The following is a 24,338-nucleotide window of genomic DNA, read 5'->3' as shown; positions in this document are numbered from 1 at the left end:
CTGGACCCACCTGCGTGCCCCTGACTGTCCACCCCTGGGTTCAGCCTTATGGTGGTTTTTTAAAAAATATATAACCTCTGTGTATGTGTGTGCTTGTGTATGTGTCTCTGTTTCCCATAGTTACCTTCATAGCCTACAAACTATTTTGCATTTTGCTATTTTCATCTAAACTTAAGTCATAAACATTTTTACGTTTCCATCCAGTCTTTCCAATTATCACTGTACATGGCTGCAAAATATTCCTTTATGTTGCTACATCATAACTTATTCATCCCTTTTCTCTATTGTTAGTTTCCTTCCATTTATTTTTCTATCATAAATGATGCATCAAAAAACATATTCTCGGGCTTCCCTGGTGGCGCAGTGGTTGAGAGTCCACCTGCCGATGCAGGGGACACGGGTTCGTGCCCCGGTCCGGGAAGATCCCACATGCTGTGGAGCGGCTGGGCCCGTGAGCCATGGCCGCTGAGCCTGCGCGTCCGGAGCCTGTGCTCCGCAACGGGAGAGGCCACAACAGTGAGAGGCCTGCATACCACAAAAAACAAAACAAACAAAAAAAAAACCCCAAAACCCCATATTCTCCCATATATTGTTTCTTTGAATTTCCTTTGAACAAGTTCCTAAACATGAAATTCCTGGGTCAAAGAATATAAATAACTTCAAGATTCCTGCTAGGTATGACAAAATCACTTTTCAATTCATAATGTCATCAGGAATTAACGAGTGCACCTTGTGTATTGAAGTCTTAACTAGCACCGAAGGTCATAAATTTAAAATAACATCTCGACTGCTTTAATTTGCATTGCTTTAATTATGAGGAGATGTGTTTGTTTATAGGATGAATTTCCCCTAGGATAAATTGCCTGTTCTCATTCTTTTGGGGCATGGCATAAGGGTCTAAAGATGGAGGTTCCAGTGTCAGGGAACCTCAGGCCTCAGTCCCATGATTCTGATCCCCCGACCCTGTCAGACTGTATGACCGTGAACTGTTCCCACCAGGGCTTTAGCCAGCATATATGGTGGTGCCTTTGTGCAAATTAGAAAATGACACCCTCTCTGGGAAGAAACAGCTTTCCTCCAGCCCTCTCCCCACGCCAGCAGGGACTGCAGGCCTTAGTGTAATGTACAGCGTGGCCAACTGAGCGCAGCTCAGTGGGGGTCTCCCCTCTCGGGCGGGTCCCCCTTCTCCAGGTGCCCTCCCAGCCTCACCTTTGCAGTGTTTACCATCCCCTGTGTAGCCAGACTTGCAGATGCACTTGTACGACCGTGGGGTGTTCTGGCAGATTGCATCGATGTGGCAGTTGTCAGTCCCCTCCACACACTCGTCCACATCTGGCAGGGGCAGAAGGAACACATGAGACCCTCTCCTGGTGCTTCCCAAGGGGTGTCTTGAAGGTGGTCCCTCAGGGCAAAATCCCCTCTCCTCTAAAATAGACGGCAACCCCTCCAGAAGCAGGTGGCCTCCCATGCCCCTCCAATTTCAGAATCTTTCTGAATTCCTGAAATTCCTGTAATTTCAGGAATTCAGAAAGAACGCCCACTCCCCTCAAAAATACTTAATCCACAATGACAGCTAAAATTCCATCATTTGAAACGCTCCTCTTTGATTTAAAAACAAACAAACAAAAAACCTTTGGACTGGGTAGGTAGCACACTTGATTAGAAACATTCAATCTAGGGTGAATTAGGTTACCTTTCTTAGGAGCAGACTTAGAGGGAGGGGGAAGAGAAAGGCACGGGGACAGTGGCCTCTGGGAAAGTGGCAGGGTCCAGCGACTATTGGTAATTCAAGGAGGAAGAAAGGGAGACGGGGCATCTGCGGAATCTTCATCTGCCTCACAATTCTGCTTGAGACCAGGCCTGCTCCCACTTGCCCACCATGGCGCCAAGAATCTTTAAAGGAAAGAGTTCCATTCTGGAAGATTTGCCTAGGCCCATCCCTCAACAGCAGAGGGACTAGGAGCTGGCAGGGGCTGTGGCACGGGCAACCTGAAGCCTGATAAGTGCAGCCCTTGCGGCTCTCCAGCTGACTCACCCAGGCCCATCCATCCCACCACCCTGAGCTCTTTCATCTAACCCCAGGTGTACCTCGCTCTGACACAAGGTGCTACTCACAGAGCTATGCTGAAGAAGAGGCTACCCAAGATATAGCAGAAAAGACAATGCTCAGAAAGGACATAGGAAAGAGAATAACTTAACATCTTTGGGCAAAAGACTCCAACTTCTGGGGCAATGTTACAGTGCCCATAAGGCTGAACCGAAGTAGGCGAAAATGTTTCAGTCAAAAATGCGTTATAATTTAAGGCTGTGGAGGTTCGGAGATGACTCGGACCAGCCAAAAGGAGAAACAAAAAAGTAACATGAAGCAGGATGTGTCGAGTGCCACGAGGGCATTAGAGATAAGGAAAGAGGGTCCTCAACCTTGGCTGCACATCAGAGTCAACTCCCCTAGGAGATACCCAAGTGCTACCTCCAGAAATTCTAGTCAACTGGTCTGGGCTGAGACCTGGTCATCAGTATTTTTCTAAAGTTACCCAGGTGAGTCTAATATGCAGCCAGGCTTCAGAATCTCCATTAAAGGGAAGATCAGAGGAGGAAGAGACAACTTCTAGCTGTGAACTAGGAAACCCAGGGTAGTGTAGCAAACTGCAAGTAAAGAAATGGGATTTGAAATCAAGATCATAACTTCCAAGTATGATCTATGGGTCATAGAATTGCTTGGCTTTTGTTAAAATGCAGATTCTTAGGCCTGATTGCTCACCTATTGAATCCAAATCCTTAAGGTGCTTGATATATTTTTTATTGAATGAATGAATGAATGGATCAGTAATTGCTCCAATTTATAGATACCCATGAGTCCTAGCTTGAAACAGTTAACTGTTCTTTTCTTTTTGATGTCAAGAACTTCCGGGGTAGGACTGAGGCCTCCTGGGGCTAAGAAGGGAACTGAAATTTGGAAGAGTGCCCCCACACACCTGCCTCAAACCTTCTGGGCTTCTATTCGGCTCCGCACTCTACCCTCCAATTCTTTGACCCCTCTGCAGCAGTCCACCACGCCCAGTGATCTTTGCTGTAATTCACACTTATTCTCCACCTCCCTCAGGCTCTGCAGTCATGGTATCTGCCTGCTAGCTCACCCTAGGAAGTCATCCCAAAGTGAATGGATGGAGAAGAGGGGGCACTGAATTCTAGTTCATGAGACAGGGCAAGAGGGACCTGTGTAGATAGTGAGAGGCTGCATGGAGAATCAGTTTGTCCAACTGATGAAGAGTACATGGTACTAAGAAACATCCTATTGTAGAAAGACGATAATCAGCCAGTCCCAGGTTCAAATCCAGCCCTACCATTCTCTAGGGTGTGTTTTCTGATTCTCTTATTTGTTCCTCTTTAAAATGGGGATGATAATACCTTCTCATGAGAAGCTGTGAACAGCTGATGAGATAATTTGTGTAAAGTACCTAATAAAGTATCGGAAGCTTGAGATGATAATTATTAAATCACTGATTCAGATAACAGGTGCTCTATGACGGTGCTAAGATGGTAGCCACTAGGCACATGTGGCTATTTAAATTTAAGTTACTTTAAAATTCAGTTCGTTAGTTGTCCTGGCCACAGGCCAAGTGCTTAATAGCCATATGTGGCTAACGGCTACCACAGTGGACAGCACAAGTGTGGAACATTTCTAACATCACAGGAGGTTCTATTGGATAGCATTGCTCTAGGAGTTCTGAATAAGGGATACCCTGGGCCTGAGTGGACCAAAAAAACTCCCTGAGGAGTGGGACTCAAGTTTGAGTTTTGGAAGTTGGGTAACCATTAGACAGAAGGGGAAAGGAAATTTCAAGTGTGGTTAAATGCATGAAGAAAGACTAGGCACTCTGAGGTCCCAGTCCTCATTCTCTGTCCCCACATCTGCACATGCCACCCATGTTGGGGAAAATATCTTTTAACAACTAATTCTAATCTTTGAATGGAATCCAAAGTTTTAGATGTTCTTATTGGGTCCCCCGGAGGCAAGGGGACTGGAGGATCACCCCCTTCCCTGTGGTAGCCCTTGTGAGTGTTAGAGGCAGGTACAGAACACTGGGCAATGCCAGTGACTAATAACATCCTGTTCATCCTGCCTTGAGCCCTCCTCCCCTTGTGTCTCTCCATCCCTTCCCCAGCGGCCAGAAGGACAACTTGGAAACTCATCTGGAAGCTCCTCCTCTAGGGCCATCTCAGAGGTACATGCTTGTCTCTGAATCAGCTGGGGCTTTACAACAGTCTCCATCAGGCTGTCTGGGTTCCGAGTTCTTCCGTTGGCCTCTGATTCAATGCTCACCGGTACTAGAGTGGATCCTGATGCTGACTGCAGCAAACCCAGGCTTTCTGGCAGAAACTTTAGACCCTTCAGGCAGTCGGGCTTTTCCCGCCATCTTACCCCTCCCCCTCATTCCCTGCTCAAAATACTTATCCCTCTCCAACACTTAAACCATTCTACCCCTTTTCACACATTCACACGTCTCATTCTTCACATCTGAAATGCAGTCCTTTCTTTTTTCTTGTAGCCACACTGTTCTCAGCTTCCCAAAACTGGCTCAAAAGTTGTCTTCCCAAAAGCTCTTCCTGGTAAGCCCTATTCCTGGTAAGTTCCAGGTCCTAGGGGACTCAGTTTGCCTCAGCTCACTTGCAGCTATTACTGAGTTGCTCTGCTAATGCTTTAAAGCCATCTTGTGTGGCATGTTCAGCTTTCCTCACTTGGCTGGTCACTCACTGAGGATGGAATTATTACTTGGATGGAATCTTTTGAAGCAGAACAAGCCTAAAACAGAGCTCTGAAGCAGGGCCCCAAATTATATCCAGTGTCTCCTTTTGCCAGTTCGTTCTTTCAGAGCTCCCCCACATATGACCACCCCCAATTTGTCCATGCAGGGATCCCTTCAACACCCATGGGCACAGTCTCATCTTAGTTCATTCTCTCAGGGTGCAGGTGTTTACTAGCTGGCCTGACAAACCAGGTGATACTGCTGGGCAGGAATTGGTTTAGACCAGTGGCTGCACCCTGGGATTCCCAGGGGACCTTTTAAAAAAATGTGACTCTCTGGGGACTTCCTTGGTGGCACAGTGGTTTAGAATCCGCCTGCCAATGCAGGGGACACGGGTTCGAGCCCTGGTCCAGGAAGATCCCACATGCCGCGGAGCAACAAAGCCCGTGCGCCACAACTACTGAGCCTGCGCTCTAGAGCCTGCAAGACACAATTACTGAAGCCCACGCGCGTAGAGCCCCTGCTCTGCAGCAAGAGAAGCCACCACAATGAGAAGCCCGCACAACGCAACGAAGAGTGGCCCCCGCTCACCCCAACTAGAGAAAGTCCACGTGCAGACCCAACACAGCCAGAAAGAAAGAAAGAAAGAGAGAGAGAGAGAGAGAGAGAGAGAGAGAAAGAAAGAAAGAAAGGGAAAGAAAATGTGACTGACTGGGCACTCTCTTAGACCAGCTGCATCAGGCTCTCCAGGGTGAGTCTGGACTGCTCTCTGTCTTCCTTTCCCAACTCAGATAATGTGATAGACTATTTGCCCAAGCTGGGAAGAGACCAGGGGCAACAACATGACAGAATGTTTGAGAACAGGGGTTCTGGAGTGATACTGTGTCTGTTCAAATGCCAGCTGCACGCATGTCCTTGTGGTCCTGGGCCAGCCTCTGAACTTGGCCGGCTCCTTCCTCTGTAGATGGGAATAATGATAACAGCACCTCCTCATGGGGCCACCATGAGTGTCAAATGAGTTAATACTTATCAAGTACTTAGCACTGCAGTGCAGGCATACAGTAAATGCTCAATAAAGGTCATTATTTTATTCCTTCTCTCCAATCTTCTCCCCAGTATCCTTTCTGAACCCCTCTCCCCTTCCCCCTTCCCCGTACCAAAGTCCCATTTGAGGCCTGGTGTGGGGGGATGCGGCACTAGGGGAGTATGTGATGGTGCAGGGAATTGGGGGAGACATATCCTTAAAGGTATCTGTGTCACTGCCTACTCTGCCCATGCTGGGAACTGCCCAAGCAGCAGGTGAAGTGGGTGAGAGGCCAGTTGGGAACCAAAAAGCTGCCCTCCACAATCCTCTGTAAAGGCTGTCCTTTTGTGCCCTTTCCCCCACCCCAGGCACTGGCCTGGATCACAGGCTGAATCAGGGGAGAGTGGCGGCTGCAAAGACACCACAGATGAGCCAAGACCTCCCTGCCTCACCTTCTCCTGGCATGAATGCACAGGTCTGTAATGGCAGCAGCTTTTCCCAGCACCATCTGACGTTTCTTCTGGATTTGCTTCAGCACCTAACAGAGCACTGCATAAATTCTGCTAAACAGGGAGGAGGGGTGGGATGAGGCGGGGGATATGAGGGTTAGAGGACAGACTAGAAAAGGTGGATTATTACAACACAGGCTTAAGCATTAAGATTCCCTTCTGAGGATGGGGAAGTGTACCCTAAAAGGGAAGCAGGAGGACTCCCAAGGAAACACTTAATCTGCTTCAAAATTTTGCCCAGGTCCAGCTCTGGAATAACCACGGAAAATGAGCAGGAATGCAGGCTGCAGAGAAGCAGATGCCCGTAGGTAGAGTCTACCCCATCTTTATGTTACTACAGTTGTCACCTTCCTACTCACAGGAGCTGGGGGTAGTTGTGGACAAATTTGCTGGTCCCAATGCAAAGGTCCAAAGGAGCTTGCTTGGTGTCCTCATGTGCCCACATGGCTGTGGCATCCTTCTTGCCCAGCCAGGATAGCCCAGGATGTTTGCTGTGTCTACCTCATTCCTCTACTTTCCTCTCTTGAAATGCCTTCGAACCTCACCCATCACTGAGGACCAAGTGTAGGTGCCACTGCTGGGAAGCTACCTTTGACTGGTGCAGCTTTCTCTAATTTACTCTTTAACTCTGAAGGCTTTTACTGTCAGGTTCTCTCATCCTCTGACTAATCTCTATCTTGTGATGCCTCTTACATGCTGCCTTACACCATTATTTAACTTTTGGTTCCTGTGTATTATCTTCCTATGGAAGCTCTGAGCTTCCTGAGGCCATGGCTTCTGAATCTTTGAAACCTGTACAGCAGCTAGAATAGAGTTGAGCATATTCATTCAACCATTCAACAAATAGTTACTGAGCATTTGCAACATGCCAAGCACTGTGCTAGGTGCTGGGCATTCAGCAGTGAACAAGACAGACTAATATATATATATATATATTTTTTTTTTTTTTAAATTAGGGTATAGTTGTTTTATAATGTTGTGTTAGTTTCTACTGTACAAAGTGGAATTCCTTGTGCTATACAGCAGGTTCTTATTAGTTATCTATTTTATACATATTAGTGTATATATGTCAATCCCAATCTCCCAGTTCATCCCACACAAGCCCCCCTGCCCCCACGCTTCCCCCCTTGGTGTCCATACGTTTGTTCTCTATCTGTGTCTCTATTTCTGCCTTGCAAACCAGTTCATCAAGACAGACTAATATATTAAAAGCATTTAGTAAATATTTGCTGAACAGATGCATGGACGGATGCATGGATAGATGGATGGGTTGGTGGGTGAGTGGATGAGGTCCATACTGTGGCATCCTTTCTGTTCTGTGTTACTGCAGAGAAAAAGCTCACTTCTTTTCTCTCCTGTAACACCACAACTGTTCTGGGTAGAAGACAGTCCCAAGAAATTTAGTTTTAAGTTAAGGGTAGGGAGACTGGTAACTCAGAAATGGTAAGATACCCACTTAAAGGCATCTATTTGGTCGTGCTGAAGCCAGAAGAGATGGGACCAACAAATCTAGTATAAGAGGGAATCCTATAGAATACACAGGTCCTCAGGGTCTTCAGATGCTATCTGGGACTACTCAGGCGTCTCTTCAGAGTATCCTTGTCAGATAGACGTTCCCCAGCCTCAGTGCTAACACCTTCAAGACAGGGCACCAGGGGCCAACGTTCCATTGCTGCTCCTGGTCAGTTCCCCTCTCCTTTCTTCCATGTTGCCTCCCACATCCAAGTAACATCCAGAGTAGAACCAGCTCAGGTTTTGGCCATGACACCCTAACCTGCAGCATGTGCACGTATGTGTACCTGCATATGTGCATATCTGCTCAGATGCGGGTACCGTATGTGCACATGCTGGAGCCTGGCATCCCAGCTCTGGCTTCTCAGGCTGTCTTCCCAATTTGGAACTGGGCTGTGACCTCAGCTGGAGCCTGGGCCCATCCTCAGCCTGGACAAAGCCTAGACAGGGGTGAACAGGCCTGGAGAGAGTCCAGGAAACCACAGAGACGACCCCAAGGAGTGGAGACAGAGTTCTTTGTTCTTTCTAAAAAAGTACGCTTCCCTCTCCTACAAGCTTAGCCTGCTCAACTGAAGAGCCAGGAAAAGCAGTTGGTGCTTGGTGACTGGAGAGGTGCAGGGCTGAACTTGACAGTGTCCTATCTTATTCCTAATCCAGCTCCTTGCTTATTTGAATGTACCCCTAAATGGACAAGAATTTTCTCCCTTTCAGTGTGGACTAAACCAACAATCCTGAGTCAGAGGTGTTTAGAGAATGGGTAGGGTAGAGGGTAGTGGCAGTGGGGAGGGAAGAACAGAATACTGGAGAGGGAGTCAGGCCGTGGGCTGAGGCACATTCCCTTTCCATGATGATCAGTCTTCTCTCTCCAAATTGATGGGAAAAAATAACAAGATAAACAGTGATGATGTCAGATGATGTATAATTCCATTAAGCATGCAAAGTTCTTTCATGTAGGCCATTTCATGTGGTTCTCAAACAGTGCTATCTCTCACTGAATCGATGAGGAACACGCCCAGAGACAGTATCTTGGGAAAGAGAAAACAGCTAGTGCACAGCCAGGACGCAGGTTTTCTGACTCCCAGTCTGGTGCTCTCTCAGTATACAATGTCTTTTATAGACGTATGAGGGAGGAATCGTGCCTTAGCTGTTATCGCGCCCCCCGCCCATCCCCACTCCAACTCAGCACTTAGTTCAGCATGAAGCAAGCAACCACTACAGAACCACGGAATGGCCTGGAACTGACATTCGGATGTTCCTGGGAGGAAGTCAGCAGTAGGCATACAGATGCTCCCAGGCTTTGGGCATGGGGGCAGCAGGGAGGAGGGCAGGGCTGTGTGTGGGCAGTGAAGGAGGGTGGTTGCACCATGGTGGGAGCAGACAGAGTTGCAGTGAGGAAGGGGTGGGCAGTGCAGCAGCGGGCAGGTGTCTCCTGCCCTTGGATTCACTAGGCTGGGCGAAGCAGCTGGTTAGAAACAAAAACAAACACCAGGGATACAGGTTCCTGCTGTTAACAGCTTCAAACCGCCAGAGGAAAACTCCAAATAAATATAATTAGAAACTTGTAAAAACGTCCTCTCTGTAAACCTGCTCCCCAGGGTCTACCCTTTAAGCGCCCCCCTTCTCCCAGCTCCCCCCAAGCCCACATATCCTGACACTCCACCCTCTCCGAGGGATTCCTTAGATGTTTCCTTATTCTGGATCTTCTCTCCAGCCCAGCAGCTCCTGACCAGGTCTGTCCTCAGCTGTTACCATCAGTGACCAGAGGCAGACAGCCCCTGGCCTGGGGCTCTGACATCCAAACCCCACAGATCTCTAGGGCTATGGTTCTAGCCACAGGGAAACCATAGGTAAGAGTGAGGGCCACAGCACCCTATTTAAGGGGCATCATTCTGCCTGTAGGGCCAAATTGCAAAATCCAATGGCAACTACAAGATGGTGCCTTGGTCTGAAAAGGGGAGATGTCTAGGTTGGAGCACAATAGAGAGGGCTAGTCTTGGAAACTGAGACTATATGGTGTGGGGCAAGAACTGGGGCCCTGGGGCCTTGCCCAGAGAGTACTCAGTTCCCAGGACACAAACATTTCAGCTCTACTTCCCAATGCTGTTGGATACACGTACATTCGCACACACAGAAACACACACGTGTCCTGCAGGGGCTGTTTCCAGGGGGAAATACCCCACTTAAGGACACGGTAAGAGCTATCGGGTTTGTGAGGCCCCAGGAAACTGGAGGGGGGCGGTGAAGAAAGGAAGAGTAGCCACATGACGTAGACTCGGGCAGGAAAAAGTGAACCAGGGCCCAGGGAGAAAAAGGCACGAGATTCAGGCGAGAAGCCTGGGGAGCCCCAGCTGCAGGATTGGGGCTTGCTATAGTGTCTTCCACCTTCAGCAGGAAGGATTTTGAAGAGATACATAATCTCAGAGCTGAAAGGGACCCTACTGATACTCGTCCATTTCGTAAGTGAGGAAGATAATTTCAGTTATTTCCTCAGAGGCCCCAACCCTCGGGCTCTGCATTTACCTAAATCCACTGGTACCTACCATACTTCCCACCCTGTGCCATTTGGGGCTGGCAGTATGTGGGCATGAAAAGAAGAGAGTGGCCAGTCTGGTGACAGAGGGGCCAAAGGGGACGAAGAGGGAAGAGTCCACGTTCCCTCTTAGTCCGGGCAGCTAGCTCCTCCACCCCTCAAACATCCATGGGTTGGCAGTTGTATCACTTTTCCCCCCAAGGACCGGCAGTCCCTCTGTTTCGACTCCTGTCTAATAACTGAGCCTGAAGAAGCTGTCCCCACGTCTGGGCCTCTTGTGGGTACTGCCAGCCTCAGAGTAACTCTGCAGTTTCCAGCCCTGACAGGGACTCTTTCTTATAAGTGGTCATGTGCTAGGGGTATGGGACGTCAAAGGAGGCCCACACCCTGACACGCAGGGACCAGAGCCGGGGGCAGGGACTGGGGTTAGTTCAGGCAGCAATCTCTTTACCTCCATCTTCTCAAGACGGTCGGTCTGAAGCCATCCATTCCCTTCCCCCATGCTCAGTTCAAGGAACGGGACCAAGCCATTCCACTTCTTTACTTCTCCAATGAAAACAAAATGCACGTTGCCTGCTTCCTTTTCCCTCACCAGAGCACAGACACACACTCGCACACCCTGAGTCATGCACACGCACGCTCACACGCCCCAGTGAGTGCACACCGCGCATTCCCAAACTCACACGCAGGGCCGGCTCCTTTTACAACAGGTCCCAGCCGCTTACATCTCAAACCGGTTCTCATGTGCTCAGATTCCTGAAGGTTTCAGGAAACAGTCTCATTTAGGGGTGCTGATAACTTTCTTCTTTCTCTGCCTGTGGTAATTCTGGCCTCGGTGTCTTCTAGTCCCCTCTCTCTCATTCCACCCTGCAGAGACTCGGGAGATGAAGGGTGAGAAGGGGAAAAGTTCTCCCCTGGCTCCAGGCTTTCCCCACCCCCTTAGAGGACATGTCACTGAGAGAAGAGAGGTCAAAGGGATTCCTGAGGAATTTCTAAGCAGTCCACCCCCACCTCTCCACCCTTCTGGAAAAATGAGGGGTGGGAGTCAGGCTTAAAGGGAAGATCAAGCTCCAAGAGTGGAGGCTGCCTCTCCCTCTCTCTCCCCAGTGTGGCCTGGATGGGGCACGGGCAATAGCCGGCTGCCCACGGGGCCACCCTCACCCGCTGACACCGTTATGGTTTTCATTTCATATTTTCGAGGGAGGGGCTAGGAGGAACAGTCCCCTCACTGTAAGAGCCGGCCACAGGAGCCCAGGGAAGCGGGGAGGAGAGGAAACAGCCACATTAAAGAGGAAGAGAGGCGTGGGGGAAAGAGAGAGAGACACACACATACACCCAGACAGAGACCCGGAGAGACGCATCGAGACAGAGAGACACTGTCTGCTGCCAGGTGAACGCTCTCAGTCCCAGGGATGGTGTTACTTGGAAACTATAAATATACGACTTTATCAAAAGTCTATCCCTAATGAGGAGAGGAAACAACCAGGTAAACTAAATGGCCAGGCTGGCTCTCCCAGCCGGCCCTGGGGACAAGTTTTCCCCAGGAGGCCAGGAGACCTTTTCATTCAGCTGTAACCTGAGCCCCATGCAAGGATTAGGTCTTTTTAACCACTGCTGCACACCACCACCCCCCCTCAAAAAAAACAAAGCAAATTAATGCTTTTAAGTTAACAATTATCCTGGTTATCCAGTCTGTCTACTTTAAAATACACAGACAGGCACTTGAAAAACACTCAAAATCATGTACCCTCATGCTCACTCATTCCCAGTCACACACACAGTTCTCAAAGACACTAAAACATCTGTATACATGCTTAACAACTAAGTCACAACAGAGACATACACCAGCTATGTCACCTGTGGGTGATCGTGGTAAAACTCACACACACACACACACCTGCATACTCAGGGTTCCCTTCTGTGTCCCTCCCCTCCTCTCCATTCCACACCACTTTGGTGAATCTCTGGAGAAAAGGGTCTGTCCCTTGGGGCCCAGATATCCCCAGTGCTATAGTAACTCTTGACAAGATACTTGCCAAAGTTATTTGTATTTTAAAGACTTGCTAGAGCTTCATTTAAAAGCATGTGGCATTCAAAGCACACCTTCTGGCACTGGTGATACCTTGGAGATATGTCTGAGAGCAAGGAATGTCCACAGCACCGTCTATGGGTAAGGCTGCCCTGCCCGGTCAATACTTGTCCTTCCTGCAAAATTGGCCTGTAGATTTGGGACCAGAGATGTCCCCTTACCCCAGCAAACCTGTTGTGAGGCAACTCTAGAAGACCAGGTTGATAAATTTCCTGAATAGTAGGGTTAAAGGTAGCTGAAACGACAGACTTGGAATCTACGCCCAGCTAGACTCAGGGATCAGAAGGAAGGAAGATGTGAAGCTAACTGCAACCCAGGCAGAGCAAGTGTGGCTCGAATGTGAGATAAGCAGTGGGCAAAACTATAGTCTGTAAGTTCCTTGAGGGCAGGGCCTCCGCTCTGGCTGCATTTCCCACAGCAGCAGCAGGATGAAATGCAAGAGGGAGCCCTGAAGTCCCTCCGAGAGATTCTGAGTCCCTCTGTCCCTGAAGGATAGGTTGATCTCTCAGGCTTGAAAGCCTTGGCTTGATGGCACCTGTCCCTTCTTGGAGTCTCCATCTGCCCCACAAACCCCCCCTGAATATACTGCTTGCTCCTCCTTTTGGCCCCAGCCTCACTAGGCCACTACAGACACTGGCTTCAACTTGAAAGAGGCCCTTATCTCGTCTCTAGATTACTGCATGAAATCTGTTCCTTCCTTCAGACTAAACTCCCTAGCTAATTCCATGTTATGAGTAAGTCAGCATGCACTACAAAAGCCACCTTTGTTTATGAAAACACAAGCAAATCCACAGTGGGAGAGGGGCTACTCCCAGCCTGGGGGTGGCAGTGGTAGTGGGCTGTCTGGAACCAGGACTAGAGAAGAGGCAGTTTGGGGTTGGAAGGGGTGGGGGTGGGGTCTGGTATTTGACAGCCAAGGGTCTCTAGTGTTTTGGTTCTGTTAAAGGACAGGTTGGAGGAGGAAGAGGGTAGTTGAAGAGGCAGTGCTTGGGGAGAAGAGGATGGCACTGATATAGCACCTTCCTTTTAAGAGAGTGGGAGCCCATCCAGGACACAGAGTGGCTTACGAGCCAAGTGCTCAGGCTCCAGGACACAGCGACCCGACCGCCAGAGACTCAGACTTCCCCAACTCCCAAGTTCAACTTTCCCTGGTGGCCCAGCCACCTCCACACCCCAACTTGGCTTCAACGAGCCCCTAGGACAATAGGCAGAATCATATTCTCCTGGGCAAAGCTGTGGCAGGAGGAATTTTCTTTTTTGTCCATATAAATCTCTTCCTGGGTGAGGACTCGATGGGGGAAGGGTGCAGCAGGAGGTCAAGGGGGAGGGGAGTCTGTCCCCAGGAGAACTGTAGCCCACCAGCCTGGTTTCTGCCAGCACAGCCTTGGGACTGGCCAGGCAATGAGCCTGGGGTCAGGGATGGGGGCGGGAGGGCCTCCCTGTCTCTCTCTAATTCCTAGAGGGATCTGTCAGAGCTCCCCAGCCTGGAATTTTACTTTGTTATTTTAATGCAATTCTGACCTGGATTTAAATGGAATTGGAAACCCAAGGCCTTAATAAATAAATATTATGATAAGAAATGAAAGCCATGCAAGACGAAAGAGATTTCCCCCCAAAGAGGCAGAAATGCGACATTCTTGCCGGGAGCCAGAGTCACAGAAATTTTCTTCTCTTCTTCAGCCCTCTACCATCCAGAGGGAGACAGTTGGTTTTTTGGTTTTCCTTAAAAGATCCTATCTTTGTTTAACATTTTTCTGATAAGACAACTTCGAAATTTCTGTCTAACTTTGAGGACTGGGGGCGAGGGGAAGAAATATAGCATGGCTGAAAAAGTTTTCATTCCAGGCCAGAACTTAAGTTTTCTGACAATGTTTGAGAGGAGAGAAGATTCTCTCTCGTATTTCTGGAGGACAAGAAGTCTTTGGAAGATGCTGGGGTGGCAATGAAGTCGGGCAGAATTCTGAGATGCGTGGTCACTTCTGCCCAGGGCTCCCCAAACTTCTCACTCACCCGTACCGCCCCTGGCTCCTCCAGCCTTTCGCCTGGGGCGCAGCGCCCAGAGGTCAGGCCCCCAGCCGAGGAGTGCGGGTGCACAGTGCCCGCTCCTGACAGCAGCACGCCTCCCAGCACCTGCCCTGCCCCTCGGAAATCGCGCCCCCGCCCTCGGGCCCTGCAGCCCAGGCAGCCCGGCGCCCGCGCGCCCCTCCTTCCTTACCTTGCACGGCTTTGCTGTGCTGGGCGGCGCGGGCGTGGACCAGGAGGACTAGCAGGCAGAGCCCGGGCACGCGTCCCGAGCCCATGGCTGAAGCTACGGGCGGCCGGGCGGCCGGGGCCGGTCTCGCAGCCCAGGGAGGGCGGAAGCGGGCCGGGCCCCCGCGCGCCGGAGGGGGAAGGGGAGGGGGTGCCCCGCCGGGGCCGGGCCAGGGGGTGCGGGCGCGGGGCGCGGACCGCGGCGCCCTTGGCGAGAGGCTCCCGATGCTGCCGGCTTCTCCCGGCCCGACGCCGGGGAGAGCGAGGCGGAGAGCGCGAAGAGGCTGGGGGCGCCCGGCGCCGCTGACGGAGGGGAGCCCCCGCCCTCTCCAAGCCCGGCTCCGCTAGCGGCGGCGGCGGGGCTGCTCCGTATAATCCCACCCAATTCCCAGCTTCGCCTGGAGAGAGCTGCAGCGGAGAGCCCGAGCGAGGGACCTGAGAAAGGGGAGGGGAAACGCAGCGCCAGAAACACGCCCTTTCTGCCTCTCTTTCTTCCTCTCTCGCTCTTTCTCCTTCTCTCAGGCTCCGTCTCTTTTTCTTCGCCTTTCTCCTCCTCCTCCTCTTTCTCCTCCTCTCCTCGCTCCTTTTCGTTTTCTTCCTCCTCCCCCTCCTCCTCCACCACCTCCTTTTCCGTGCCCTTTTTTCTTTCAAATGGGGCCTCGGCGCGGCGGCCGCTCCCCCTGCGAGCCCGGGCGCGGCGGCCCCCTCCCCAGGCTGCCGGGCCGCTGCCTGCAGGAATTTACAATCCAGCGCTGGGGGAGCGGGCCCGGTCTCCATGGAGACGGCTTCCCCGGGAGCAGGGAGGTCAGGCGCAGACCGCGCACAATCAATGGATCAATGCAAGCACCGCTCGGCTCCAGACCAAACAGCACTCGGCTCCGGCTCGTCCTGTCTACCGGCGGAAAGATTGGGGGAGCTAGGGTGCACCCCCGCGCTCGCACGCGATGAGGGCTGTGCGACGCAGGTTTGCACTCACACCTACAAGAGGAGACAAAGAGAGTGAAGGGTGTCGGGGAGGCTGGGCTAGACCGGACGGGCACTCAGGCTCGCCCGCCGACACAGCCCGACACGCGGGACACAGCCACAGGGGACCTCGAAAAACTGAGAGCGGCTCCGACAGCGGGTCGAGTTACGCCCTCCCAACTCTCACCTCCACCACAGACCCCACACCCTCAGGACTCAGTCCCCATTCGTAGTGCCGAGTCCACTTTAATTGAGGACTAAGAAGAAAGTAGCCTTTCCCGAGCTGAAACTGCCAGCTCCAGGGCAGACTCCCTTGCAGTTAAGGCCTTGGAGGTAGCCCACCCGGCACCCTACCTGTATAGACCTGGGTTTATGTATACAAAACACTCTCATGCTCTCAGCACAGGGGCAAAAGCTAACCCGCAGAAATCTGCTTATGTGTGTAAACACAGAGACCCAAAGATATGCACAACATTCTCCTCCATACCTGCCCTCCCACCTTCAAGATGTGGTCCCCACCAGAACATTCTTAAGCCTTCATCCTTCCAACTTGCAGGAGCAGAAAAGGAAAGATAAACGATATTTTTAAAAATAGGGGCAAAGTGTGCCAAAGGAGCAGTGTCCCTGAACCGTGGACAACACCTCCTGACGCATTTACCAGCTCTGCATCTTCTCTCCTTCCATTCTAGCGGAAAGATGAAGGACCTCTTGAAAGGTGGTGAGAGCTTTCTTTGAGTATGGAGGTTTGGTCAGAATGAGACTGCCAGGCCCCAGCCAGTTACTTATGCTTCAGAGCCAATCTTCTGCAGGGAAGAGAACTTTGGGACACAGACTAACCTCAGAGAGCCCTCAGGGTACCCAGGAGGAAGGGACAATGACCGGGCTCCCCCTGAAAATAACTCAGTTCTTAGACCCTTGACACTGACAGCCCACATCAGCTGGGGTGACAGCTCTGCTGTGTCAGAAGCTTCCTTAACCCCCAGGGAGAAGAACTGAGCCCTTCCTCCCCTAGGGATTGAGTGGGAAAGTAGGAGGATGCAAACAGACTCGGGCATTTGGGTTTCTTGTCCTGGTTCTATCCTGGGACAAAGATTACCTTTGGGCAAGTCACACCTCAGTGGGCCTCAGTGTCCTCATCTAGAAAACAAGATGGCGGGTTAGCTCAGTGATGGGAAGGAGACAGTGCCCTTAAGAAGCCTGGGGAAGGAGGCCTTGGGCACCACTGCATGGCATGAGAGATGACGGTTGGGATGGGAGCACATAGACCATGGGCATGGTGTGGAGGCCACAAAAGTTTGGGTCAGATGATCTCTGAAGTCCCTTTCAGCCCTGTCACTCTAGGACTCCCTCCCTCCTTCATTACATTGGCAAACCCCTCCCCTTGAAGCAGCTTTGCCTGCTACCACCAATTATGTGTAGGGCTAGAGGACAAGTGCAAACCTGCCATCCTCTCTGCCCCGAACAGGAGAGTGGTTAAAAAAAAAGAAAGAAAAAGAATTGGAGGTTGCCAGACGGTGCCAGATCAACATGGGGGCACAGAGAGCTGATTAGCTCCCCCAAGGCAGGGAAGGGAGATTGCACTGTGCTTGCTTTGTCTCTGCCTTGCTTTGGACACTGGTGTGAGGTCCTCTGGGTCCCTAGGGAGGAGGGCTCCCGCCCATCCTCTAAACCACAGGTGAGGTGGGCATTGAGGATTCCGTATGGGCTGATTAACAGGTTAACTCAGACCTTCTCTCCAGTTCAGCATGATTTCCTGGTCCTCTGAATGTGGACATTGCCCTGGCTTGGGTGGGGGGCGGTGGCGGGAGAGTGGTTGGCCTCACCTTAGCCACTATATGTCTGGGAGGCTCAGTATCTTTTACTCTAGTTTCCTTTTTCCCCCTCATTTTCCTCTGTTCGTCTCCTCTGCTCCTCTAGGAAGGTGAGTTTTCTCCACATCTGGGCAGAAGAGGCAATTCCCTGCCCAGCTCCCCACCATCCAATCTGGTACCCTCAGCCCTTCAGAGGATTGTATAGGAGCAGAAACAGTCTTATATCACCAGAGTACTGTGAATTGGGGTGCGGGTCACATTGCCCTATGCCCTTTCCAATTCTGCAGGGGCTCACAACCAGATAGGGACTCAGGAAGATGACAAGGAAGGAATAATGAGATGGCTCTTGCAAGTGCTACTACAAAAGCAGCAGCACATGCCATACTGGTGGGGACAAAGTATCCCTGCGTTCTCTAGGCCTCCCACGCTCACCTCAGGCGGCAGTTTGCTTTGGGGCTTTCCTTTCCTTCAGGGAGACCTCTGACATTCACTTGGTTCTAATTTCTCTTGCAAACGTCTAGGGAGAGGATGGGGCTGGGGGGCCCATAGCCAATATATCTTGGTTCTGATCCTGCTTCTAAGGACACCTCTACCAGGGCTCTGTCACATTCAGGGACTTCACCTCCCCTGCCAAGTCTCCTTCCATGAGGCTTTGCTTTTCCTCTCCGCTCCTGAGCTTCCCCATCTGTAAAATGAAGCCAGTGCTTCTATCTTGACAGGAAATTATAGTCTTAACGGAGAACATGTACATATTGAAACAACACTACCCCAAGTTCAATGTCGGGCCCTACCATTTCCCAGCCATCTATCTATTTTGGGTGATTTATTTCATTTCTCTGAGCCTCAGCTTTCTCATCTAGAAAATGGGTATGCTCATACAACCTCATAAGTGAGGCATAAATCACTGTTTAACTACATGGGCCCTAGAGTAAAATAAAACTGCAGTTCAAAACTCAGTTGTGTGACTCAGATAAATTACTCAGTCCCAGGGAGCTTCAGTTTTCTCTTATGACAAAGGGAATAAAAACCTCATAGGGTTATGGTGTTAATTAAATGAGATAATGAATGGAAAAGCCCTGGCGCATAGTAGGCATTCAATAGGTGGTGGCTATTGTTGTTATTTCCACTACTTCTCAGAAGGAACAAAGGCCACAAGTGTTTGATAGTAAAGGTATAGTAGTGCCTGGGAAGGAGCAGTCTTATCCCAGGCCAGAGTTTGACGCAGCTGGGTATGAGTGCAGCTAACTGGGCTCGAGTCTCACCACCCTCCATAGGTTCCTGTCTGTCACACATTCCTACTGAGAAGGTTCCAAAAATGCCATGCATTCCAGCACACTGCCCTTGTCAGCAGCACTTCCAAATTGGAAAGTTGGAAGAAAACTTACCTACCAAGTAGAGTAGCTCCAGAACCCCTCTTTCTGAACCACCTTGCACCTCCTACCCTGCCTTAAGAAGGCACAGACACTCTGAGACACAAATTAGAGCTCATGCTACCATTTACTCAGTGCTTTTCTATGTGCCAGGCATTCCACCACTAGCCGATCAGGCAAGAATTGTTATCCTCATTTTGTTGTTGGGAAAACTGAGGCTAAAGTAAGGTCAACCTGTCCAGATGACCGACTAAGAAGGGACAAAGCCAGGACTTGGGGCCCAGGCTTGGCGCTGAAATGTGTATACCCTCTCCGTTCTCTATTCCACCTCCTCTGAAAACACAGAGACTCAGTATATTCTTGCTACCGTTACAGTTTAATCATTTGGGGCAGACCAGCCCCTTCACATACAAGAGGTAGGAGGACAGTACCCTTACTCCGGAGCCTCATATAGGAGTAAAATTTCAGAAGACTTTAGCCATCGACTTGTCTAATAATGAGAGGTCACATGACTGCCCTCGGTCACACAGCATATTAAAGAGGCAAAGCTAGAAGCAGAATCTACGTCTCCCCTGACTTCTGACTCCTGGATCAGTGCTCGTTAGTCAATACCTCAGAGCTGCCAGTCTCCCTTCCCGTTCTCCCTTTTCCTGATGATTTGATCAGTCACGAATCCTTCTGTCAGGTGGCATATATGGTACTTGTCTCATATCCTCCCAACACACACTGTCCTAGGCCTTCTAGAGCGTACAAAAGAAATAGAAAATGTGATCCCTGATCAAAGAGGTGTATCAGCACCAGTGTATGATTCCAGACCTTCACATCACAAGGCAAATCCCCCAAATGCCCTGAGTCTTACCAGGAAGGCAAGATTTGTATATGCAAAACAATATCTGAATGCAACATCAAGCAATCCAGACAGAGTGCCAGAGGAAGTCAGAGGAAACAGGAGTCGATCATCCGAGAAGGCTCTGTGGACCTTAGGAAGGATTTGAGGTGAATCTTGATGACACTTAGAAAGAGATGGACAAGATAGAAATAGAAACAAAAATCAGTGATTGACAGATGGAGAGAAAAAGAGAATAGTCAGAACCACAGCAACAACAATAAAAGAAATAGAAGAAAGAAGGGGGGAGCATGCTAGGTCAGTGGACAGGTTGTCTCTGGTTGGTCCTTGTTTCCCACCTGTCCAGGATGGCTGAGCAGCCATTTGGCCAGATAAGCTGAAGATTGGAAGTAACTCTCTCTCAAAGTCTGTTCCGGCCCTGGGATTCCAGGAGTAACTTTTTCCAAGGCCCTTGGTCTTGTCTTTGTGGAGAGGTCTGCCGGCAGTCCTGCCAGGACCTGGTGGGGAAGGGGGCTAGCCTGGTCTGAACTGCCCACACCTGTTCCAGCCTCCCTACTTGGGCAGCCTCCTTGGCCCCTCATCCCGGTGTCCTCCCAGCCCTTCCTCCCTGCCCACCCCAACACCTGAGTCGCTTTGCCACCTGCTTCCTCCCCACCTGCTCCCTGGCTGCTTCCATGAAAGAAACAAAAATCTCCAACCTGCCAATTGGCACGAACACTGATGTGTGGTTCCAGACTTCTCCACATCACAGGGCAAGTCTCCAAACTGCCGTGAGCCTTTCCTCTGTCACCTTCTACACAGCTGCTCTTCCAAACTTTGGATTCCCCTCCACCAACCTCGGCCCCCTTACTTCTCCAATCAGTGCTCTCAACTTCTGTTTCATTGAGAAGCCAGAAGCGATGTGGCATGAACTTCCTAACTCCTGTCCCCCTCTCCCTCCACTGCTGGGAGAGGGGTCCCTTTTTTTGGCTAAGGCCAGTCCCACATACATGGGCAAGGACCCCAACCCCTCTTGTCCCTACAGGGAGCTGATGCTGTCAGTTACCCCCTCCCTCTCCTGAATCCCTCACCTCATCTCCTTCTCCTGCTGTAAACACAGTGTAACCTGCAGCATCCCACAGCAGCAACAACAAACTTCCCTAGACTCTGCTGCCTCCTGTCCTTCCAGTCTCCTGACCTTCTAGGAGGAGGACTCCTGCTCTCCAACTCCCCTGCTTCCTTCACCCCTCGCCCTTGTGCAGTCCGGCCCAGGCCCACTCTAACACCCCTCTGCTAGGTCTCTGCCGACTTCTCCATCTCCATATCTGGGGCTGCCCACTGGTCCTTATCTAGCCTGACCTCTCTGCATCATTAGATGCCTCTGAACATTTCCCTTCTTGGAATCCTTTCTTTCCCCCAATATCCTGCCAGCCACTCTCCCTCCACTGGCCTCTTAAGTGCTTCTAGCTTGGCTCTTTTCCCTTCTTACACTACATGACCTCCCCAGGGACTCTAACCCAGGGGTAGCAAGGGTGGAGGAAAGAATATTGCTTTCGTGGTCAGATGGTTCTAAGTTTAAATCCCATCCCCAACAATGGGTGAGTTTGAGCAAGTTTCTTTACCTCTCTGAGCTTCAAGTTCCTCATCTAGAAAATGGGAGGATAAAATTCTGACCTTGCAGGTGGTTGGAGGGTTACTGATAGGTCGTGTGGAAGGTCCAGCACAAAGTAGGTGCACAGTTTGCCCCACATTGTGGGGCATTATGGCTCCAACTATCACCAATGTGCTGATGACTCCCAAATGTATATCCCTAGCCCCAACTTTCCTTCTAGCTCTAATTCTATGTGTCCAATGTTCAGATCTGTATCTCTAACTCATCCTATATTTTTGCCCACTTATAGATATTGCCATTGGTATTTCTCAAGACCTCAAGTTGAACCGACCCCCAACCAAACATTGTCCCTCTCAACACTCTCCCCTGACCTGTCCTCTTCCAGATCTCCATCTTGGGGTTAACAGCTCCATAACCCACTCAGCAGCCCCAGCTGGATTTCTCAGAGTCTGAAAAGACTCTCTCCTCCTTCCCCATCTAACAGGTCAACAGGTCCTGAGGGTGAAACTTCTGAGACCTCCCTCAGTCTCACGCCTCCCCTCCACCTCTCCATCCCCTCACCACGCCCCTTGCCTCAGTCCAGGCACTCAATGTGTCTCCCGTGGACCACTGTTTGACAGGGTTAAGTTCCAGCTCCTTAACGTGACATACGTGGCCTCCTGTACCAGTCCTGGATGCTCCTCTCCAAAGGCATTTCATGTCTCTCTTCTGATCTCACCACCAGTACACCCAAGCCATGCCATGCCTGGCACATGTTCTTGCCAGCTGGAAAACCACTACTACCCTTCAAGATCCAGCTTAAATGGACCTTGTTTATGAAGTCTTATTACTGCCCCCACAGGCTCGGCACTCAGTGGTCCTTGAAACCTACCCCTGTGACGGCTCTGGCTGTGCTGTGCTGTGCTGTAATGCTCTATTTCCCTTCACTAGTCTGTCAAACATTTGAGGGCAGGACCCATAGTGGCACCACTGTATTCCCCAGCCCAAGCATATGCCTGGCACATAGTTGCTCAGTGAATGTTCGCCGAATGAATGAAAGAGTGAAGGAATGGTGAGCTCATGGGAATCCATCCCAAGGAGAGGTCGAGCATCCCTGACCTGTCTTCCTGCCTCCCACCAGCCTGAGTTGGGTTGCTTAAAGGAGTAGTGGCAGAAAAGGGTGTTAAATGGAGGGGCAGCGTGGAAACCAGGGGCGGTGTGGAGATGCCAGGCTGAAGAGAGATCACGAAGATGCAGGGGACCTAGGAGGGGACTATTCTGGCCAGAGACTCTGAGATTCTGGAAGGCAAAGAATCAGAGCTGGAATCTTCCAAGTCAGAGCTGAAGACCTCCTCAAGTTTTGGAGAACTGGTTGATGGCAGTCTGGATAAAGCGGCCAGAGGCAAGAAACTGGGGAGAGAATCAATGATCCCAGAGGCCTGGGACCAAGGTGGATGGGGTGGGGTACACAGGCGAGCTCCCCATCTGAACCTTGGAGAAGCAGACTCAGGAGGCAGAACCCTCATCATCTCTACCCCTTCATCAAAGATCTTTCCTACTGATGCTTCAAATCCCATCATTAGAAGATAAACTCCTTTGAGCTAAACTTGCGTTCCTTGGGTTCCAAACATAAATATCCCTGTAAGAGAGGGTGGCAGGATTAGTCCTTTGTGAGTTGAAACGTTACTCATCAGCTGAAGCCTTAATAAAGGTGTGGCAAAGGAGGGTCTATGGGAACACTCACTGAACTGCCTAACTTTATGACTCTCCTCCCCAGATCCCAACTGGGTTCTCTCCCCAGAGGAAAAGATGGAGAGATGGAGGGGGACCGCTCCATTTAACACTATAATTCCTATGGGTATCCTGGATTAAAGAAAGGAGGAGCAGATGTATTGGGGCAAAGTTCAAGGTATCCATGAACCAACTCATAAAGTGAATTGCTGTAAAATAAAACTCAGTTCCCCCAATACCCTCTATTATATTTTCCAAGAAGGGCCCTTACAGGACTGAGAATCCTTTTAGAAGAAGCTGAAAACCTGTAACAAGGAAGGGCTTGGAATCTTTGCCAGCTGTGTGCTTAGGCTGAGTGTTGATACCCTTACAAAAGTTTGCCTCCCTTATTTGTTAAGAGGCTCTCCCTTCTTCATGCCACCACTTCTCCTCTGTCCTAGGCATCTGCCAAGCTGGCTCGGCAAAGCTAAGGGGCATCAGCCAGGTTGGGATTCCTTGGTGTCTCGCCCCGGTCTTGCAAAAATTGGTCTGCAGGAGGCTGCAGTGCTCTGAAGGAGAACAAGCCCTGACCTTGACTCAGGCCTAAGGGCTACTGAGGAGAGAGCAGAACTCATTCTAGTCCTCTTCTGCCCTCACCCGCCCCTCCACATCCTGGTCTGGTCCTGCTGGGGCTGACTGAGAAATTCGGTTGCTTCTCTCTGGCGGACCCAAGCTGTAATGCTACCCTTTACCAGTAGGTGCCGCCGTCTAACATACCATCCTCCAGTCCTCGGTGAAGTCCTGAAATCAGACCTTGGGGAGCCTACTCAAGGCACCCAGCGCTTCAAACAATTTGCAGTTGAAATTATTATAAATGAGATACTCCCACGTCGGTGAAGTTAAGATGTGGAATTAATTGTGTGTTTCTGTATAACCATAGGTTCAATTTTTAATGAGTTTGACATTCATTTTGCGCTGGGTGCCAGGAACTTAAAGGATGTGGGAATTCAAAGATGACATAGTTTCTCTTTTAGAGTCCATAATTAGGTAGGAGAGAGAAATTTGCATCTAAATAATTAGGATGTAAGGCAGAGCATGGTAAATACCCAAATATGGAGGTGCCAGTATAAAATTCTACAGTAATGAAGGCATAAAAGAGACAGATTAATTCCAGCTGGAAGCCTGCGGACGACTCAGAGGGGAGGGTTTAAAGACGACCCCAGAGAATACATAGAATCCCATACATGGAGTTGGGTGAAGAGGGCAAGGGCTTTCCAAGTGGTGGAAACGAGGTGAGCAAGGACTTGGAGGGGGAATGTCTACTGGGAATTAACAATGTGGTTCAACCAGAGACAAGGATTTGAGGGGGTGGGGAGGAAGATCTGAAGGGTGGGATGGGCCAGAC

At 50.4% G+C, this 24,338-nt stretch overlaps 1 protein-coding gene across 6 annotated transcripts in view; it reads right to left on the bottom strand.

The window, feature by feature from the left end:
* SCUBE3 (signal peptide, CUB domain and EGF like domain containing 3) overlaps positions 1-15,146 on the bottom strand; it is a 37,386-nt gene extending 22,240 nt beyond the window's left edge. For all 6 annotated transcript variants that reach the window (XM_082637601.1, XM_082637605.1, XM_082637606.1 and 3 more), the window contains exons 1-2: positions 14,628-15,146; positions 1,210-1,332 (exon numbers count right to left, since the gene is read on the bottom strand). In XM_082637601.1, coding sequence (XP_082493727.1) covers positions 1,210-1,332; positions 14,628-14,712 — 208 coding nt within the window. In that variant the 5' untranslated portion in view covers positions 14,713-15,146. The remainder of the gene's footprint in view (positions 1-1,209; positions 1,333-14,627) is intronic.
* Positions 15,147-24,338: the final 9,192 nt, after the last annotated feature.

Source organism: Mesoplodon mirus (genome assembly GCF_964341445.2).
Source record: "Mesoplodon mirus genome assembly, chromosome: 12".
Lineage (NCBI taxonomy): Eukaryota > Metazoa > Chordata > Mammalia > Artiodactyla > Ziphiidae > Mesoplodon > Mesoplodon mirus.
Note: the sequence above shows the minus strand (reverse complement) of the source record. Positions and strands in the feature narration are given on the sequence as shown.